Below are 22,909 nucleotides of genomic sequence, written 5' to 3' on the forward strand. Positions count from 1 at the left end.
AGAGCAAAAACCACTGCTCCTAGTTCCAAGTCGTGCGTCGTGTAGTTCTTTTCATGCGTCTTGAGTTGTCGAGAGGCGTAGGCGATAACTTTCTCGCGTTGCATTAGCACGCAACCGAGCCCATGAATAGACGCATCGCAGTAAACCACAAAGTCGTCCGTGCCGTCAGGCAACGAGAGAATAGGAGCGCTACAGAGGTTATCCTTAAGCCTCTGAAAGGCAGATTCCTGTGCTGTATTCCACTTGTAGGCGACGCCTTTCTGAGTGAGTGTTGTGAGAGGTTGTGCAATCTTGGAGAATCCCTGAATGAATCTGCGGTAGTAGCCTGCCAAGCCCAAGAATTGGCGAATTTCAGTGGGGGTCTTAGGCGTAGGCCAGTTCTTTATCGATTCGATCTTAGCTGGGTCGACGTGAATTCCGTCCTTATTAACTACATGACCGAGGAAATGGACTTCCCGAAGCCAGAAGTCACATTTAGAGAATTTGGCGTACAGTTGCTCGTTGCGAAGAAGTTCGAGGATAAGGCGTAGGTGCTGTTCATGCTCTTCTTGACTCTTCGAGTAAATCAAGATGTCATCGATAAACACAATCACAAATTTATCGAGGTAAGGTTTACATACGCGGTTCATAAGATCCATGAACACTGCAGGTGCGTTGGTCATTCCAAAAGGCATGACGAGGAACTCGTAATGACCATAACGAGTCCTGAATGCAGTCTTGGAGATGTCTTCATTACGAACTCTCAGCTGATGATAGCCTGATCGCAGGTCAATCTTTGAATAGTAGCTCGACCCTTGCAACTGATCGAATAGGTCGTCGATGCGCGGGAGAGGGTAACGATTCTTGATGGTAACCTTGTTCAACTCACGATAGTCGATGCACATTCGGAATGTGCCATCCTTCTTCTTGACAAAGAGTACTGGGGCTCCCCAGGGTGATGAACTAGGACGGATAAATCCTTTATCCAATAGTTCTTGTAGTTGCGTAGAGAGTTCCTTCAGTTCTGCAGGAGCCAATCGGTACGGTGCACGAGCTATGGGTGCTGCTCCGGGAGCTAGCTCGATTTGGAATTCGACCTGACGGTGAGGAGGGAGTCCAGGTAGTTCCTCAGGAAATACTTCGGGATAATCGCGTACTATAGGAAAATCTTCAATCCTCTTTTCCTTTTCGCGAGTATTGGTGACGAGTGCTAGGATAGCGGTGTGCCCTTTCTGTAAACACTTCTGGGCTTTTAGAAGCGAGATAATGCCTGTGACTTCTCCACTTTTGTTGCCTTTGACGATGAGGGGTTGACCAGAACGGCGAGGTATACGAACTGCTTTCTCTTGACAGAGGATCTCAGCACGATGTTTGGATAACCAATCCATACCAATAACAACGTCGAAGCTTCCAAGTTTGACAGGGAAAAGATCGATACTAAACGTATGGCCAGACAATTCTAGGGTGCAGTCGTGGATCACGTGCGTGGCCTCGATGTTCTTACCATTAGCTATCTCGACGGTATGCTTAGAACTTAATAATGCGGGCGAATGCTTAAGTTTCTTACTAATGCGAAGGGATACATAACTGGCATCGGCACCGGAATCAAATAACACAGAAACATAACGATCATCAAGTAGGAACTTACCCGCCACGACGTTGGGATCGTTCCTAGCTTCTCCAGCTCCAATCACGAAAGCTCTGCCCCTTGCATTTCCAGCATTGTTATTCTGCTCATTGTTCCCAGCTCCCTGGTTGTTGTTGCGATTCTGATTCAGTTCAGGGCAATCCTTTCGCATGTGCCCTGTTGCCCCACATTTAAAACAAGCTCTGTTGTTTCCCTGCTGCTGTTGCTGTTGAGGTTGTTGCTGATTCTGCCTTGCTGGGAACTGACTTCTGCAATCCTTGGCTTCGTGCCCCATCTTGTGGCATCGCTGACACTGACCCTTGTTACATGCCCCATTGTGGTGCCTGTTACACTTGTTGCACTTAGGGTAGTTTCCCCGGTAGCCACCCTGTTGTTGATTGCCCTTGCTGTTGTCAGTTTTCCTTTGCTGAGCTGGGGCTTGAGTAGGGTTAGCATCCTTGCCCTGATTTCCATCCCACTTCCGTTTGTTGTCACTAGGACTTCCTTCCGCAGCACTGATCCTTTTGGGCAACCTGCCCTCTTCCACAGCCTGATCCGTGAGTTTGTGAGCAAGTCGAACGATCGGCTGAATGGTAGTGTGGTTGGCTGAAGTCACGTGGCTTCGAATTTCTGGAGCCAGACCCTTGATGTACAGTTCGATCCTTCGGTACATAGGTCGAGACATGTTTGGACAAAGAGCAGCATAGTCGTTGGACAGCTTGGTGTAGGTCTCAATCTCTGACCCAACCATCTTGAGTTCATAGTACTCATTCTCAAGCTTGTGGATGTCATCCCTGTGACAGTACTCTTCCTTGATCATATCCTTGAAATCTTCCCACGCAGTAGCGTTTGCAGTCTCCAAGCCAAGCATTTGAATTTGCGCCTTCCACCATGAGAGTGCGCTTCCCTCTAGAGTACCAGTAGCAAACTTCACCCAATTAGCAGTTGGGCATTCACAGACAGCAAAAACAGCTTCGACCTTCTCAATCCAGTGCAGAAGGCCTATGGCACCCTCCGTGCCATTGAAAGGAAGAGGCTTGCAATCCATAAAGGTCTTGAAGGTACAAACACGTGGTTGCACAGGTGCAGGCTGACCTATCGGGTGAGCTGCGAAAGCTGCAGCCACAGTGTTGAGCAGGCTAGTGAACTGAGCCGGGGTCATGTTGACGTTTCCTCGTCCGCGTCCACTCATTGTCTTCATAACCAGAAAACATAGTATGAGTGTGATGTCGTAACATAGCGAGAATAAGATAGAAGAGAGAAGACGCATCTATCTAATCAGGTAACTAGTACGTATAGTAAAGCAGAAAGCATAAGACAAGTAAGCAAGTAACTATGGGTCCGAGCTATGAGGTCAGATAAGTCGAGCCTTGTACTTGGAGTGTAGTGTCGTCACGAGTCACGGGTTATAGTCTGGTTTTTCTCAAAAAGATTTTTCCCCTTTTTAAAACCAAGTTCACTATAACCAATGGCTCTGATACCAATCTGTCACACCCCCAAAATCCACCCGCGGATAACACCCGCTTCGGGGGCGTGACTGACCAGGATCCAGCCACCAATTATACTAAGCATTGGTTAATATTAAAGTAATACTTGCTAACCATAAAAATTAGCAAATATCAAGTTCAGAGTTAAAGGTTTTAAAGTTTAAACAGTAACAAGTAGCGGAAGCATAATTAAATAGTTTTTAAACAGTGTTCATAAGGTAAGCATAATAAATGCCCAACACACGGGCAGACGACCACTACACATCCCAAGTAGCTGCTCCAGTCACTGGCCACCTGCAAAGCATGCAGTAAAGGGGTCAACAATAATGCTGAGTGAGTTCACTAGTTGTCCAGTTTTAATTACCAAAAACTTGTTTCACCAGTTAATTTATCCGTTTATACATGCCATGGGGAGCTACCCCAAAAGTTAGCGACTAAACTGTTTTTCCAATACCGAACACTAGGTAACCGAATGCGTTTCCGCAGGATGCCCCGATGTCAATGTTCTATCATCATTGACGGATGCCTGAGTACATTAGTTCACGACCGATCCCATACCATGGCACGGTGTGAGGCTGGTAAGACCTAAATAGCGCTATCAACTAATAACCCGTTCGCCTGGCACCGGCGACTAATCGGTATTATGTAGTAGGGACTTGAGTGATAGAGTTGCGTTGAGTGCCGTTAGTTGCAATCCGTATAAACAGTAATTAACTAAAAAGGTTTCCCAATACAAGGGAAGATAAAGTAAGTTGTTTCCCAATAACTAGGGAAGGAGTGTAGACGGTATCCCCTTTACAAGGGGATAGGGTTGTTTTAGTCTCGTGTCCCAAACCACCGGGACGCATGCTTTTAAGTTGTGAACTCACCTTGGGTTGCTCGGTATGATACGTTACTTGGTTAAGTATGTTGGTCACCACGTCCTAACATGGTTACCAAATATGGGTCAAGTCGGGTACAAGTAAACACGTATAAGACACACTTAACGTAAATGCAGATAACCACAGTAGCAGGTAGACATGCAGCCCAGTCAACAGGAAGTCCAACATACAAACAGTGGGGCTATTGGGCCTAAGCAGTTACACAAGCAATCCAGTTAACAGACAATCCAACAAGTACGTTGGCCCAATATCAGCCCAGTCGAGACGGAGGTGACTCGCAACCAAGGTTGCGACTCGCAAGCGAGGTCTCGGTTCGTCATGCTTTGGTTGCGACTCGCAATCAGAGATTCCGACTCGCAACCGGCGATTCCGACAAAGCAGCTGTGGTTACGACTCGCAATCAGATCGATACGCGTTGATTACGACTCGCAACCGGGAGGTCTCGACAAATCTTGGTGCGGTCTCGAGTAGCAACCAAAGGTTGCGACTCGCAACCGTAGTTACGTGTGCATGAAGACCTTCTAGAACCTGTCATATGTACGAACCAATGGAAATGCATTTTCATGAAACCAATATGTACCATTTCCACTAAAACATGTTTTCTTGTCTGATTACAAACCACAACAGATCAAACAAGCACAATTTCAAATATTTATCATGTTCATAACACATTCAAATTGTTCTTCACACATTCAACATATTCAATCACAAGTATCCAACTGACAATTAACCAAAATCAGGTTATTCAAGCAATATTTAACCACAATCTCAAATCATGAAAGTCATGAACACTCAATCCAACATCATGTCCAAATCCCCTTTAACCAAACCCTTGTTAACCGGAAACAAAACTATCTCCCCCAAAACCGAATACTCACATACTTTCATAAACATTCACCCTAAGTTATCTAGGCATGCTTTTCAAACATAATCAAGCATCAAATCTTTTATCCGAAATTTATACCATCATCCTATATTAATACAAGCAAGAATCATGGTAACACATAGTGACCTTATTAACACATGAACATCTAGAAAGAGCTAAAACCACTAACCGGTTATAGATTCAAGGTGTGCGGGTATGATGGATCGATGAATGAGCTCCCGGTTGGCGGTTCCGAGCTAAAACCGAGTAGGTTCTTGATGTTGGTTGACCCGAGAAGAAGGAGAAGGATGAGAAGAGTGGTCTTGGTTGCTAGAGCTTTAGGGTTTTGGTGTGAGAGATGAGAGTGTGAGAAGAGAGTGTGTAAAATGGTTAAGGGAGGTGGGGTTGGGTTTATATAGTGTTGCGAGTGTGGGCTTGGGTTGGGTTTAATTCCTACGAGGCCAAGGCCTAGCCGGCCCATTACTAATGTTCACTCGAGACCATGGTCTCGAGTCGGGTTGCTTGTGGTTTCGGTTTACGTGTATAACACTTATATATATATATACATACACATAAGCAAATCGGCACATAACACATAATAGCAAATAGTTTTTATATATTTTTACTGTTAGTCGATTACGTACACGTTTGTTACATCGAAAGGTTATCCGGAAAGATCCGAGGTGTCACATTATCCCCAAGTTTTAGGAACTTTCGTCCCGAAAGTTAAGGCAGCCACTGTCAAGCTAGTGTAAGTGAAAGCGTTTCAACGGGGTGTCACATGATTACAAAGAAATCACTTACCTCGTGCGTCCATGTTCATACTCGTTTCCTCGCCACTTTTGACCCGTTAGCCTTCCGTGCTTGATTCCGTCTCGACATGATTCCTATACTTCCATGTCATCGAAATCACATTCTTATTAGCATACATAATTGTACATGTTAACGATCATATCGATCGCACAATTCCTATTTGACTTTCATTAGTTACTTCTAGCAAGCATAATACATGTGACCAAATTCATATCATTTCAAACTCATGTAAACCATCATGTCATCGCATTAAACACACATTCGTCAAACGCGCTCCATATAACTTACCTTAATCTTACAATTAGGACAACCCGCCTAACCATCCTTCTTATACACGGTTGACTTTTAGAAGTCAACGGTTCATTTAGTTTATCTTTCGACTTATCATTATATACCCGCAACATCGTAATCGACTATACGGACGACAATACATACATTTTATCATACGATTGGGGTGCATACCATCTTTTAAGCATAACGTACAACTAATTCATGCACAATCTTCTAAATTCATACATAGTTCATCAAATCCTTCTACTAATCAACATGTGGTATTTAAAATTAAACATCATACATATTATCATCACATTTTGTCCACTTCATCTAACAACAATTCACCATTTCTTATCCAATTTCTTTAAACACTCACATGCATGTATGATTCCAAACATTGTTAACATAAGTAAATCATCAATTTACATTACATCATTTAAAACCCACTTCATAACTACTTATTAATCACTTACAAGTGATCTAATCTTAATTTCTTCATAATTTCATCATGCTTTTGATATGTGTACTACCTTGTAAGCATAGTGTACAACTAGTTCATGCATATCCTTCTAATCTCATACATAATTCATCAATTTCTTCCTTCTAATCAACATGAATCATACATGCATAAACATCAAACATACTAGTATCACATTTCTTTCAATTCCCCTCATAAGAATCCATCTTACAAATCAAAATACATCAATTTTAAGCAAGAATTTAGACATAGATGATTTATCCATGTCATCATCTTCACCATAACAAACGGGTTTCACCCTTAAACATCAAATTAACCTAAACCATGCATAATCCATGTTCTATATGATGATTATAACACATACCAATGCTCAATTTCACTTGAACTCACGGATTAGAACATAACCCATTTTACACATGATCACCAATCTTAGATTTTCGACATACCTTATGATCCCCTCGTGTTGAAGATCATTAATCCATGCTCGGTTATGGATTTGAGCTTCATCTTGCCTTCCGATTTGAGCATAAAGATGGAACTAGGGTTTGAGGCTCCATGGGAGCCTCCTGCTCTCTCTCTCGAACACACGTATGTGTGTGTTTGTGTGTGTTAGATATTTTATAACTTAACTTTCATTTGTTCCATTTTAGCCCCTTGGTTTACTTTTAAAACATAACTGACATTACCTTTATCATTTAAGACTTTTGACCATACCCTTAACTAGGTTAAATAGCCTAGTTATTTATTTCCTGACGTGTCACATAATAACATACAACAAACATTAACATTCAGATTTTGGGTCGTTACACTTTAACATGCGACAACCACCACATCGTTAATTTTCTTTCATTTTACATCTAAACCAAAAAACCGAACAACCTGACCTGAACTAACCTGAACTCGACTAACCCGAACTTAAATGGGTCAGTTATTGGGTCACTTTTTCCCGGCCAAAAACCCGAATCCCAAAGAACAATCCTACCTTCGGGATTGAAGGGAATGAATCTTTGATACATGTCTTTGAATGAAGGGTTAGATAGATTTGTTATTAGGTGATTGATTGTGATCTTAGTATCTTACTGTAAAGAAAATGCAATTTGAACTTATGTTTAAGGCATAGATGGTTTGTTACATTACACCTAACAATGTGTTAATAATTTAATATCGATATGATTTTGTTAACGAATGGCGAAAACCGGGATCTTTCTTGATTTGTATCTTTTATATTACAACTTGCGCTTCCTATGTTTAATGTAAACTAAAAACCCCTCTAAACTTTTTTTTGGGTGCCAGAATGTATATAGAATGAAGCATACATTATTTAACTATCCCATGTAGCCGGTAAAACCTTGCATTGCCATGAAGTGCGGGGGATTTTACACGCATACACACCTCATATAGTTTTTTTTTTTTTTGTAATCGTTTGAATGCTTGATTCATTTTTCCACCCCTTATTGTCGACCCCGCCGCAACGCGCGGGTTTCCCACTATAGATAGGAGTGAAACACAGGGTTTATTCAGGTATATACATATAAACTGGTCTCCGTTATGCACTTTTCTATAAGTTTCTGTATGAAGTCAAGTACCTCCGTTATGCACTTTTCTATAAGTTTCCGTATGAAGTCAAGTACCTTAACATGCATCATTTAACTTACAGTGCGTATTCCATTGACCGGGCATGGCAGATCCTTGATCAAATTCCTGGTAGAGCCACTGGTGCATATAGTCACAGTCAGGTAAAACTGCCTTCTTTTGAGCTATTATGTATATGTTTGTAAGTAAGTGTATATACTATATATGTGTGTGTATTAAATGAATTATTGTTCTGTAATAACATGACATGTTTTTATCTGGTATCATGGTATTAAGGGATTGCGTGACACTATTGCTGCTGGAATCGAAGCTCGTGATGGTTTTCCTGCTGATCCAAATGATATCTTCTTGACAGATGGTGCAAGTCCAGCGGTATAAAGATTTATTTCCGGTGTTTCTTTTTTTTGCGCTTTTAACGTGTTTTACATACATAATAATTTACAGATTGTATCATTTCTCTGTACCAGGTCCATATGATGATGCAGTTACTAATAAGATCCGAAAACGATGGAATTTTCTGTCCAATTCCTCAGTACCCTCTTTACTCTACTTCAATTGCCCTTCACGGTGGCACTCTTGTATGTGTTTCTTATATCATTTGAACTCTATTTCTTTTTGTTTGGACAATGAACTTCCAAACTTCCATTACGTAAGAAGCATATGACAGAGCAATGCATAATCATCTTTCAGGTTCCTTATTATCTTGATGAAGCAACGAGTTGGGGACTTGAGATCTCTGAGCTCAAGAAGCAACTGGAAGCTGCTAGACAAAAGGGTATTACTGTTAGGGCTTTGGTTGTAATTAATCCAGGAAACCCTACAGGTCAGGTAAATATATTTTTGGTTTTCAAAACACTTAGCAATTAGTAAATATATATATTCGGTTTTCAAAACACTTAGCAATTAGTTCTCTTTTTTTAATAAATTGTTTTAAAATATATTTCTAGGTTCTTGCTGAGGAGAACCAACGAGATATCGTCGAGTTTTGCAATTTGGTTTTGGGGGTTTTTATGTGCCTGTTCTTTTTCAGACATCTATGTTTCTCATTTTTTATTTGGTTACTAAACAGGTTTTGTGGTTTCGCTTTTTGTTTGTTGTAGGAAGTTTGCTTCTTACACGAGGTTAACCGGATTCTAGCGTCGAATCGTCTGGAGCCATTCTCAAGGCTGGCAAGTGGAAAGTTCACCTACTTCTCAAAGGATTGCTTACAACCCTTCCAAGAAAGGTATAATTTCCATAATACAACTTATCGTTATTGTTTACACATCTAATATTGTGGTATTGTATCATGTAGGGTTTTATTTTGTTTGCAAGTTTGATTTACCATCACTTTCAACAATCACACTATTTGCATAGACAGTTATGCTGGTAATACCAGAATTTGAAGGATTGATTTGTCTTGGCAGTTTTAAGTTTTTCTTTAATGGATCATTGGATTGTTCAGTTGTTTCATTGGTAAAGAATTTAGGCATGTGTTTTGTGTTATATGATATGAGTATCTTATTATGTGTCCGTGTTTGTTTGTGTATTTAATGTAGATTTACAACCTTCAAAACCAAATGGGGATTCTGATCATTGAGAAAAAAGAGTGGGTTGCCAATTATGAGCAGATGAAATCCACTGCAGAAATGGCTGAACTGACGCTAAAACGTGAGCAATCTATCCATACGGCTGCTCTAGCTGAAGCAAAGCTAAGGGAAGAAAAACCGAAAAAGGCTCTTGGAATTGAAAAGGAATGTGTTTCCAATGTAAGCATGTATTTTCGTTAAAAGTTCTATTTGATATTTAGTTTATAAATTCCACTTTTCATTTTTTTAAACTATAATCTTTGTAGATTGAGAAGTCATTGCACGAGATGCGTGCAGAATCTGCAGAGGCAAAGGTTGCGGCTGAAGTTAAATTAGTTGATGCACGGACTATGATGGATGATGCCATAAAGAGGATGACAGAAGCCAATTCAAAGATGCAAGCTGCGGAATCTATATTCCAAAGATCTTGACTTCTAAAATATTCTATCTATATTTCGTTTGGGCTATTGAAGTGGCTGTTTGTTCGTTATATAGAATTGGATATGTAACTAAACACAAAGAATTTAAATAATATATTATAATATGTTTTTTAGTATTTGATTCCGATCGTTATTAGAACAAACCCGTGTATTCACACGGGTGTACACCTAGTATGGATAATGACAAGACTTGGAGGTAGTTGGGAGAGGGAGGATGATGGTGTGTAGGGGGGCTAAAGACGGTGGCAGATTCAAAAACTTTTTTTCACCGGACTTCTTTTGGTGGATTCTCACTAATCCTTACTATTTTTTTTCCAAATCACACAAGGTTTCTACTTTTTTTCATTTTTTTCCAAGCTACAGAGCTTCCTAAAAACCCCCAAAACACACCTGGATTCGGCCTTGGGCGGCCCGATTGCTATTAATGGTCGTGAGGGAAGTTGTAATGACCATATGTGGAATAAGGTTTTTGTTTTCTTATTGTTTGTGCATATAAGTCGTGCAATATGATTTGGTTACATGAATTTGAAATTTTAAAATTCACCCTTTTAGTTTTGATTTAGTTTAAGAATTTTAGCGTAGACCAAATAGTGTCAATCGGGAACAGTTTTGAAAAATATTAGAACAATTTTCGAAAACTAAAGTAATAGTCGACATATTTATAGAATAGATTGGATTGTAGTTTTGTATTCATTATAATTATAATCTCCTAATATAGGAGATTATGTTGTAACTATATATTGAATGTTTTGTGAATAGAAAAGACACGGTTTATCATTATCTGACATGGTATCAACCCTAATTCGATCCTCTCTTTGATCGCCGATTTCCTTCCCTCGTTTCTCTGCCCTGTGCCGCCTGCCTTATTCTGTTTCCATGGCTGATCAGAAGCTCCACCCTGTTGTCACCGTGTCCAACATTAAGACCTTCGTTCGTGTTACCCTGGATCACGAAGCCTCGGACTATAACACTTGGTCCGAATTGTTTCGGCTTCACTGCACCACATATCTCGTTGCTGATCACCTCTCCCCTCGAACACCACCTGTTGCCACTGACAAAGATAAAGAAAAATCGACCTCTGGCTCTCCTTCATCCCCGGGCGACTCTTGGGAGCGGCTCGATGCTATCGTTCTTCAGTGGATGTACGGTACTATCTCCACGGACCTTCTCAAGACTGTCATCAAGACCCGAATCACTGCGTATGATGCCTGGAAGGCCATTAAGTCTCTGTTCCAGGATAACAAAGCCACTCATGCATTGTTTCTGAAGTAAAAGTTCGCCAACACACGCTTGGAAAATTTTTCCTCCATGGCCGCATACTGTCAAGAGCTCAAGGTTCTCTCCGACCAACTAAGCAATGTCGATGCTCCTGTCGATGAACAGACTCTGGTTCTTCAGACCATTGCGGGTCTCACCGAGCAGTATGAAACGGTCGGTACTATCCTCTAGAATACCAAACCCCTACCCTCCTTCTTTGATGTCCGTTCACAACTCTGTATGAACGAGACCACCAAGGCCAATCATGCCCTCCACTCCGCCACCCAAGCCTCTTCCGCCCTTCTTGCTCAAAGCCGACCCACCCACTCCCCTTCCACCTCTCACCACTCAACTGCCCCTCACAATTCTCGTGAACCCCACCGGGGCCGAGGTCGCTCTCGCGGCCGAGGCCGAGGTAGGACCTCCACCTCTCAACCCTATCGCCCCACCAACTCACAGCAGCCTACCTATCCCTGCATTGTTTTCCCTAACAATTAGACCCAAAGCCAGTGGGCTAATCTTCTAAATCAGGCCCAACAGTTCAATTCCTCTCCTTCCTCCACTTTCGGCCCAGCCCAGTCTACTCCACCATGCCCTTACCCCACTACCCCACGGCCCAATAATAACCCGGGTATCCTCGGGCTCGCCCTGACTAGGCCTACACAGACACCTATACACCGACACCTACAGACATTGCACAGGCTGTCTATACTCTCTCAATGAGTCAGACAGCTGATCCAGTGGGATTTATGGACACCGGCGCTACTGGCCACATGCAGCAACCAGGAAAACATTCTCCGTCTGTTTTAATTCTAGCACTAATAAACAGATACTTGTTGGAAATGGCATGACCATTCCAGTTATCGGACAGGGTAACCAAACTCTCCCACCACCCTCCCCCCCCCCCTTCAAATTAAATAACGTTCTTTACGCCCCTAACCTTATTAAAAACCTAATATCGGTTCTTCGTCTCACGACGGACAACTTATTATCTATTAAATTTGACCCGTTTGGTTTTCTTGTGAAGGATCTCAAGACCAAAGCTCCTATCCTACGATGCAATAGCTCAGGCGACCTCTATCCTCTCACTACCAATTTTATCAAGTCACTTACCTCACCAACTGCTCTCACCGCTATCACTCAAGATCGTTGGCACCAACGTCTTGGCCACCCGGGATCCAACCAATTGCAATCGTTAAAGTATTGTTCTTTTGTTAACTTTAGTAAACCAAGCAATACGCTTTGTCAGTCATGTGTTTTTGGCAAAAGTGTCAAACTTCCCTTTTATGATTCTATCAATAAAACCCATTTACCTTTTGATATTATTCATAGTGATTTATGGACTTCACCAGTTTTAAGCACTGGTGGACATCGATATTATATTTTATTTTTGGATGATTTCACTGATTTTCTTTGGACATATCCTCTCACCAATAAATCTCAAGTTTATACTATCTTTACCCAATTTAATATTTTTATAAACACCCAATTTGAACGGAAAACTAAGCAATTCCAATGTGACAATGACACTGAATATACTAACAACAATTTCAAACAATTTTGCCATCTTAATGGAATGCATTTTCGTTTTTCGTGCCCCCACACCTCCTCCCAAAACGGCAAGGCAGAACGGACGATTCGTACTATCAATAACATGGTCCGTACTCTACTTGCCCAGGCATCCCTTCCCCCCGATCATTGGCACCATGCTCTAGAAACCGCAACTTATCTTCTTAACATCCTACCAAAAAAATCCCAAAACTTTCTTACCCTTACCACCCTCTTATACAACATCATTCCTACGTATACACATCTTCTTGTATTCGGATGTCTATGTTATCCCATTCTCCCCTCTCACACATCCCACAAACTCACCAATCGCTCCAAACCTTGTGTGTTTCTTGGATATCCGTCAAACCATCGTGGTTATAAATGTTTGGATATTGCTTCTCGTCAAATGTTTATATCCCGACATGTCCTATTTGAAGAATCAATTTTCCCATACTTTATACAACAACCACAACCTCCCACCAATTATCAATTTCTGTCTCACAACTTATCTCCTATCCTTTGGCCCCATATCGACAACCCTCCTGTTACTTCCCACACACCCCAAACCGTCCCCCTCATTTTAGCCCAACCCCTCACACTTCCGGCCCAAATAACACCCCTTCTGATACAACACTAACTCCCGGCCCAAACCCTCCTACTTTCGGCGCCTCCTCTCAGCCAAGCCCGACTTTTACAACCGGCCCACACTTCCAGACCAGCTCCTCCATTCCCGCCATCTCCCCTTCTGACCGACCCATCTCAACCAGCCCATCCCAAGCGGCCCAACCCCATACCCAGTCCGTTCAGCAGTCCACCACACCCTCTGCCACCGTCAATCACCCATCACAACCCACCGATACCGCTCCCATTCGCACCATGCGCACCCGCGCAATGGACGGCATCACTAAGCCTAAACAACATTTCAACCTGAACACCTCATCCCTGGTCCCGATACCCAAAAACCCACAGGTTGCCCTGTCTATACCTGAATGGAATACTGCCATGACTAATGAATTTAGTGCTTTAATTAAAAATGAGACCTGGGAATTGGTACCTTGTCGCCCCGACATGAATATTATTTGGTGCATGTGGTTATTTAAACACAAATTTCGTTCGGATGGTACTATTGAACGCTACAAGGCTAGGTTGGTTTGTGATGGTCGTAGTCAGCAGGTGGGAATCGAATGTGGTGAAACATTTAGCCCAGTGGTTAAGCCAACTACCATTCGGACTGTTCTTATGTCGGCTCTTTCTCAGTCGTGGCCTATTCACCAATTGGATGTAACCAATGCATTCTTGCACGGGCACTTACAGGAAACTGTTTTTATGCATCAACCAATGGGGTTTCGTCATCGTGACTATCCAGACCATGTCTGCCGTTTCAAAAAGTCCCTCTATGGTCTTAAACAGGCGCCTCGGGCATGGTACCAAAGGTGTACTGACTTTGTTCTTCAACAAGGATTTATTAGTGCAAGTCGGATAACTCCCTCTTTGTCTATCACCATGGTCAACATGTGGCTTACTTGTTACTTTTTGTTGACGATATTATCCTTACGACCTCGTCTGACTCTCTTCGCCAGCAACTAATGTCCATTCTTGTAGGAGAATTCGCCATGAAAGATTTAGGGCCACTGACATATTTTCTTGGTATTTCAGTCACGCGAAACGGTGACAACTTATTCTTATCTCAGCAAGCTTATGCAAAGGACATTATTCATCGCGTAGGCATGGACTCTTGCAAGCCTACTGCGACTCCTATAGACACTCAGACAAAATTGGGTGATACATCAGGACCCCTATTTGATGACCCCACCACCTACAGAAGTCTTGCAGGTGCTCTTCAATATCTTACATTCACTCGCCCGGATATCACATATGCAGTTCAGCAAGTATGCATGCACATGCACTCTCCTGGTCTTGCTCATTGGAATGCTCTTAAACGCATTCTACGATACATTCAAGGAACTACTGACTTCGGGCTCCATCTTCATGCATCATCTTCTCTCTCCATTCGTGCCTACACTGATGCGGATTGGGCCGGGTGCCCTGATACTCGAAGATCCACATCTGGTTATTGTGTTTATTTAGGGGATAACCTGGTTTCCTGGTCCTCTAAGCGCCAGTCTACCATCTCCCGTTCTAGTGCTGAAGCCGAATATCGAGGGGTTGCCAACGTCGTAGCTAAAATATGTTGGCTTCGAAATCTTCTTCTTGAACTTCGACGGCCATTATCAAAGGCGTCTTTGGTATACTGTGACAACATAAGTGCCATCTACTTGTCAGGTAACCCGGTTCAACACCAACGCACTAAACACATCGAACTCGATATACATTTTGTGCGTGATCATGCTCAGAAGGGTCTTGTCCGCATTTTACATGTGCCTTCCAGATTTCAGGTTGCTGATATCTTCACCAAGGGATTGCCACGGGTTCTCTTTGACGACTTCCGATCCAGTCTTCGTATTCGTTCTCCTACCGCTTCGACTGCGGGGGTGTAATAGTCGACATATTTATAGAATAGATTGGATTGTAATTTTGTATTCATTATAATTATCCTAATATAGGAGATTATGTTGTAACTATATATTGAATGTTTTGTGAATAGAAAAGACACGGTTTATCATTATCTTACATAAAGTGCAATATTTTTTTAGCAGTTTTTAAAAATTTTGGTCTTTTGGTCGATGGTTTAGTATGTAATATCATCTCCAAGGCAAGATCAAATTTTTTGTAAAAAATTTTGCCACATCATCTTACTAATGACTCTCTTCCTTCTTTCTTATTCTTTATTTAAGACCTCACTACTCACAAACTTCATTCTCTCTACACAAATGCTTGCATTTAGCAAGAACTTTTATACCCTCTCTCTACTCTCTCTCCTCCAACTCATCATCTATGTCACAAATACACATCAAATGCAGTGCATTAGGTTTGGTCTAAGTTCCGAACTTTTTGTTTGGTTAATTTAGTGTCCATCTTGGTTGATCAAATATTTTGTTCTTCATCTAATTTTCTGTTTCCAGATCGAGTTCAATTGGGTCAGGGCCAACAGGAGTAGTGTTTGTAAAAGCATTCTCGTCTCATTCTTCATACCAATCTAAGCCAAGTAAATTGAGAACAAAAATTAAAGTTTTAATCTAATTTGACATTTCATCGTATTCCCCAACATTAGCAGTAAATTTAAGGACTTACCCTTCATTCCTTAAATTTAAGGATTCACTATATATAACACATCATAACAAAATGTAACTCATTAATGTACTTCTAACAACCAACTAACACCCATTTATACACATGGTTACCCATTACAATAAAATACAGTCTTTAATATTATAAAAGCATATTAAAACCAAAAAATAGGTAAATGCCCTTTTATATATGTTATGGCCCATTACGAACAATAATCACTCAATATATACATAGGCTCCTGGAAATGACGCATTTTACTTGTGATGACTCATTACAATCATTGACGACCATTTAAGACCGCTCATAACAACACATTAAAACTAAGTAATACCCCTTATATCTTATCATCAATTATATAACTTGAAAGTAAATGAACTTTTTGACAAAAACAGAAAAAACATACATATTCAAAAATTGTGAAGATGAGATTCTTGATGAGATATTATTAATTGTTGGCCCGATATGTGATGAGCGAGATCCATTGGTGATTAGTGGGAAAATTTTATTTTGCGTTGGATTATCTGTTAGTGATACATAAATCAGAAAAGAAAAGGATAATATTTTCACAAGGTTTTTTAGTCGTTTTCATCCAACCAGAGATGCGTCAGGCTAGGGTCATCAATGATTTGTCAAAAATATATACTCTAAGTACATTCAACGCCTTCGCACCTTCACATTCTTGATTATCATAATACAAATTTCACATGCATGCCATATGATATACAATTTCACAAGTCAGATTATGATAGAAATGTTGGATTCAAAATTAAATCTGTTAGACATGGGTTTACATGGTTTCTCATTTGTTTGGAATATGTACGCATTTGGAAACCTATTATGTATAAAGGTGTATGTTAGTTTTAATATTTCCTAGACTAGTGATTAATGTTGGAAGTGGCTGTCTCAAAACTATACGGACTATCCCTAGAATTAGCTAGATAGTTTTTCTTTTGTTTAATATACGTTGTGTATTGGTAACGAACTTGATTGAAATGAACTTGTTTTTATTTACGGTATATTTATGTATTTAATAGTACTACTTATTTATTAAAACCTAGTATTTAGATCCCTGCGCTGTGGTGGGGGCAGTACGCAAAGTTAAAAAGGAAAATATATATGCTAACATCGATATAAGAAAATTTACTATCTGTATTCGTACTTAATGTTACATTAAACCCCTAATATATATTTTTTAACAACATGTGCATTTTCATAACGTGTGCGGATCGCATCAATGGATAGTTGCAACTTCGTTTGCTTCTACCAAATGGTAGCAACCCTTTCTGATAGCTCGTTGAGCTTCATGGTGATACGACGATCGGATTCCACAACAACTTTAAGTATCTTTTGGAGGCGTGTGAAAACCTTGTAATCTTCCTAGAAGTTGACATCCAATAAGAAAAATAACTTATTTATATAACATAATAACCATATTGAAAGTGCAAAACATATCAAAAAATAATTACAAGGATCCGATCAATAGGATCGGAAACATTGGTGCAACTGGAACCCTGTTCCAAGTTGCCATAGCCACCACAGGCATAACCACAACACATTCTTCATCGCCTTTGGGCTTCACTGAATCCAAATAAGAAAGCAAAAGAAAAACCAAACTGAATATCAATTGGATGGCTCAGAGATTTTGCCAAAATCGGTTGAATTATTCAAGCCGTCTCAGTTGTTGCGCCTTATAAACACCTCATTGTAGCCCAAATACATGTACAATAATCATCAATTATCTAGCATGCACAAATAGAAGGTCTAGAGTCCTATACCCAATAAATGTACAATAAAAAAACCCACAAAACGCAACATTTTTGGCAGAACAAAACCAAATAACAACATTTACAACACCCCAATGCAAGAAACACTTGCAAATTAACACACACACACACATGTATATATAGCAAAAAACTACCAAAAAAACACACCAAAAAAATATATTTTTCAATTTTTTTCCTAAAACTCGCTATTTGTAACAAGTATTTAAAGTAACCATTTTCATTTCATGCTAACAAGAATACATTGTTTTAAAAGAAGGTACAGCATTTAGAACATAACAAAATAAACAACAAAATATAAATTTAGCTAAGTGCGTTTCTAGTCCTTCCTACTAGATTTCTTTTCAACGGATCAACATCAAGCTCCTGCAATATATATTAAAGTAACATGTCAACACAAAATCATTGGTGAGCATACAAATTTAGTGTACTAGCATATGTATAAACAAGTTTACGAAATCCACACGGCAAAAACGTATACTAAGACATAACATATCATGAACTAGCAAGAATCACATACATCTCAACCCAAAGATTCCACTAGTGTAACCTTTGACACTCCGACGGTAGTGTAAATTTTGAAAAAATTTGATGTTTTTTAAATTTTGCTGCCCCTATAAAAAAGAAATTTCTGAAACGTTGCCCCCTTGACGTTTTTCTAGATCCGTCACTGTGGAACCTAGTCCTTTCAAGCATATACAAATTTCTCTAAAGGGGTGAGAATAGGTCTTGGTAAATCGACAATAAAATAAACTTTTTAATTGTAGAAATGGAAGCAAAACACTTTAATAAACCGAAAAATGTATTGAACACGTCTTGGTTTATCTGTTACATGGATTCACCATCATGACAAGGTTAATATGGATAATGACAAGAATTGGAGGTAGTTGGGAGAGGGAGGATGATGGTGTGTAGGGGCTCAAAGACGGTGGCGGATTCAAGTATTTTTTTTCCCACCGGGTTCCTTTTGGTGGATTCTCACTAATCCTTACTATTTTTTTTAAATCACGCATTTGGAAGCCTATCATGTATAAAAGTGTGTGTTAGTTTTAACATTTCCGAGACTAGTTGTCGCAACCCCGACCCCTACCCCGGGAGCGGGCGGCCATGAGCGCAGATTCAGTGGTATCGGTGTTTATTAATTTGGCAGCGTAAATTTCATCAGGACCGTAGTTAGGAAATAGTTTATCAGAGTAAAACACCACACTTTTGTAATTAATAAATATATGGGAAAAACCCAAGTTTTCTTTACAACATGTTTATAGGGATAAATCCTAACTTATTGAAATAAAACTTCTTTCTTGTTTAGGTAACTTTTATAGCCACTTTTCCAAGCCTTCAGTGCTCTCCAGTTGGCTTCTATTTGACTTTCACATTTTGTTACCTGAAACGCATTTTAAAAAGTTTTATCAGCAAGAAATACTGGCGAGTGAATCCCAGTTTAATCAAAACAAGTTTTATCATTTTACTGTATTGAGGGCATCCGCAATTACATTTGTTTACATCTACTCAATTACCACCCACGGTACTGTCAATCCTGGCTTGTGGCAATATTACTACTCACAGTGTAGTAAGAAGTTATGTATACAAAACCCCAACATACCGACAGTAATTGTAAAATCATAAATACTTAATCACTGTTAAATATAATTTAAAACAATTGAGGTTTTGTAAAAACAGTTTGCAAAAAGGGGAATTACTCACATTGTTGTTTTAGATAATTCCTGGTGACTTCCTGGTTATAATCTATTAAATTAGAACAATGCACATGTGTTAGTAAGATAACCAAATTTACATTAGCTATACCCTCCTCCCGAGACAGAACTCCAACGACTGAGTCAGGCAGAGCCTCGACATGCATTATGGAGCTCTAGATCAATCGGGCAGAGTAACTAATACCTAACCTGGGTTATAATACTTACAACGAGGCAGAGCTTCGCTAATTAGTGGGTATTATACCCGAGAATTATTTCTACTATTAGAGATTCGAGAGAAAGAAATTGATTTGAACGATTTGAAATTGAAAGTCGAATTCTCTATATATAGGCTGGAAAACAGGGCGACTCGTGACCCGCGACCCCCTGTGCTTGATCTCTCGCGGCCCGCGAGGGCTTATAGGGTAGGCCCTAGCTTTGCTGATTCGACAACTAGCCTCGACACGTATCACGACACATGGCAGCTCAGGGCTCGGCCTGGTGGCCAGCTATTGTGGCCCGCGACAACCTTGGGTTGTCTGGGTCGCGCCCCTCGAGAACCCACCAGATTTTGTTTTATTTGATTTTTAATAAAATAAAGGTATTTCGGGTCCGTTTTTCGTATACGAGTTGTATTTTAAGACGTATAGAACATGTTTAAGGGTTTTGGGAGAGTTGTTATATCCTCCCCACCTTGTTTTAGAACTCGTCCTCGAGGTCTACTGAAACAGGTGTGGATATTTCCTCTGCATCTCTGACTCGAGCTCCCAAGTGTACTCTGGTCCTCTCTTGGAATCCCATTTCACTTTGACTAGGACTAATCTCTTGTGTTTGAGATTCTTGATCTTTCTATTTTCGATCTGTAGGGGTCTCTCTACAAATTTAAGTTTCTCATTTACCACTATGTCCTTAAGAGGTACCACTAATGATTCATCTGCTAAGCACTTCTTGAGATTACATACATGAAATACATCATGTATTCCTGCCATTTGTAGCTGGTAAGCTACTGGTCCTATTCTTCTAATAATTTCAAAAGGTCCAACATACCTGGGGCTTAGCTTTCCTCTTTTAATAAATCTGACCACTCCTTTCCATGGAGAAACTTTTAATAACACTTTATCTCCTACTTGAAATTCCAATGGTTTTTGCCTGTTATCAGCATAACTCTTTTGGCGATCGCGTGCTGCTTTTATTCTTTCCTTGACTTGAATAATCTTGTTCATTGTTTCTTTTACTATTTCTGGTCCAGACAGTTGCTTTTCTCCAATTTCTGCCCAACAGACTGGAGTTCGGCACTTTCGTCCATAAAGTGCTTCAAATGGTGCAGCATTGATACTGGTAAGATAGTTGTTATTGTAGGAAAACTCTATTAATGGTAAATGATCGTCCCAATTTCCTCCGAAATCAATTCCACAAGCTCTAAGCATATCTTCCATGGTCTGAATTGTCCTTTCAATTTGTCCGTCCGTTTGAGGATGATAAGCAGTGCTTAGATTTAACTTGGTTCCCATTGTTTTTTGGAAACTAGTTCAAAAATGAGTAGTAAAACGGCTATCTCTATCAGAAACAATAGATAAAGGAATTCCATGTAATGAAACTATTTCATTTACATATAACTTGGCTAATTGTTCCATACTGAAAATGAGCAGACTTGGTTAATCTGTCTACAATCACCCAGATTGTATCATTACCTTTTCGTGTCTTGGGTAATTTGGTAACAAAGTCCATTGTTATCAATTCTCATTTCCATATTGGCATTTCTAGTTGCTGCAATAAACCTAAGGGTTTCTGATGTTCAGCTTTAACCTGTGAACAGGTTAGACACTTGGCAACATAGGTTGCTATATCCTTTTTCATTTCTATCCACCAGAAATTCTTCCTTAAGTCTTGATACATTTTATCATTACCAGGATGTACCGTATACTTAGACTTATGGGGTTCTTCAAAAATTCGGTGGCGTAGGTTTCCTTGTTTGGGTATCCAGATTCTTTTCTTATGGAATCTCCAAATTCCATCTGTTCCTTGTTCTAATTCCTTAATCATTCCTTTTAATTTTTCAGTATCGTCCTTGATTACCGATTCCTGTACTACATTAGCCTTTCTTGCATTATACTGGATACTAAAATCATAATCACTAAGAATTTCCATTCAGCGTCTCTGTCTCATATTTAACTCTTTTTGCCCGAAAACATGTCTTAGACTTATACCATGATACTTTCTAAATACGAATACAACATAACCAAAATCATCAACAACGTTAAATTTATTTAAAAATCTTAATCTTTTACAAATGGTTCATCTATTAAAATCTCCAATTTTGTAAAACTCAAGTTGGGCATTTTTAAAAATATTTAATTTATACATTTTAAAAAGTCAAGTAACATTTTTATAAACAAAGTCTTAGAGGTTAAGTAATTAAAAAACATAACTGTATGTAATAATCTATTTTCTGTAATAACCTATTTATATTCATTAAATTCAAAACTTTGTTTTAAAAATATCAAATGTTAAATATGTGAATCGCCATTCAAAAAATAAAATAAAATATGTAAATCAAATAATAAAAACCCGAGAAGAATTTAATATCATAGGAAAGAGAGATGATATTAACAAAAACTAAAGAAAAAAAGTTTGTCACATGACTATTTTTAAATGATCTCAATACCATTCATTAGGTTTGAATTTTAACTATTCATTGTCATGAAATTTCATGAAAAAAAAAATCTGTCATCAAAATGGAATATAAAAAAGGAAAAAAAAGTTTGTCACATGGCTATTTTTAAATGATCTTGACATTATTATTTATTCATTAGATTTGAATTTTAACTATTCACATTTATATAATATCAATTTGAAACACATGTTGGCATCAAGGGTTGTATTATATGTTTCATGAGTTGTACTTATATTTTTGTTCTTTTATCTTTAAAATGTAAAACATATAAAGTGATTGGTTAGAATCACTTTTAACCCATACAAATTTTTTGTATTATGTTTTGGTCAAATTTAATTTTGCGAGTTAACATGCTACAACGTGCGTGTATGATTCAATGTTTTTACGCGTAGTTTTCCTGTACAACAAGCCGTCACAACGCGCGGTTCTAGTACAACTTAGTTATTGTTTTCTATGTTTTACATTTAGAGTGACTGGTTCAACATTGTTTCATCGTCTACTTTTCGTTTAGTTTTATATTTCATTTTTTATTTCTTTTTTTACACGAACCTTTTTGGTGTTGATGGTCGTTCACGGTGATATAATATTGGAGCTACTTAGCACGGTTTTACGCCTCCACCACAACATGGGGGCATGGTTGTAAAACAAGGTTTCCAAGGCCGAGTACTCTCCGAGTAGTCGCTACAAGGTAGGCTGCCGAGCCGACTTTCTTCAACTCCGCCTAATTACTCGGAGTCGGTCAAACGTGGTCAACCTCAG

The 22,909-nt window shown here is 39.5% G+C and overlaps 3 protein-coding genes across 3 annotated transcripts in view; all 3 read left to right on the top strand.

Moving 5' to 3' along the window:
• The window catches only part of LOC118488414 (alanine aminotransferase 2, mitochondrial-like), a 38,604-nt gene that overhangs the window by 14,256 nt on the left and 1,439 nt on the right, over positions 1-22,909 (top strand). The gene's annotated exons all lie outside the window — the stretch shown is intronic.
• On the top strand, positions 10,881-11,276 carry LOC110917496. Its single transcript, XM_022162039.1, has one exon. It carries the CDS (start codon positions 10,881-10,883, stop codon positions 11,274-11,276), a length of 396 nt encoding a protein of 131 aa, XP_022017731.1.
• On the top strand, positions 14,399-15,310 carry LOC110917499 (uncharacterized mitochondrial protein AtMg00810-like). The gene has a single exon (XM_022162040.1). It carries the CDS (start codon positions 14,399-14,401, stop codon positions 15,308-15,310), a length of 912 nt encoding a protein of 303 aa, XP_022017732.1.

Source organism: Helianthus annuus, chromosome 16 (assembly GCF_002127325.2).
Source record: "Helianthus annuus cultivar XRQ/B chromosome 16, HanXRQr2.0-SUNRISE, whole genome shotgun sequence".
NCBI lineage: Eukaryota > Viridiplantae > Streptophyta > Magnoliopsida > Asterales > Asteraceae > Helianthus > Helianthus annuus.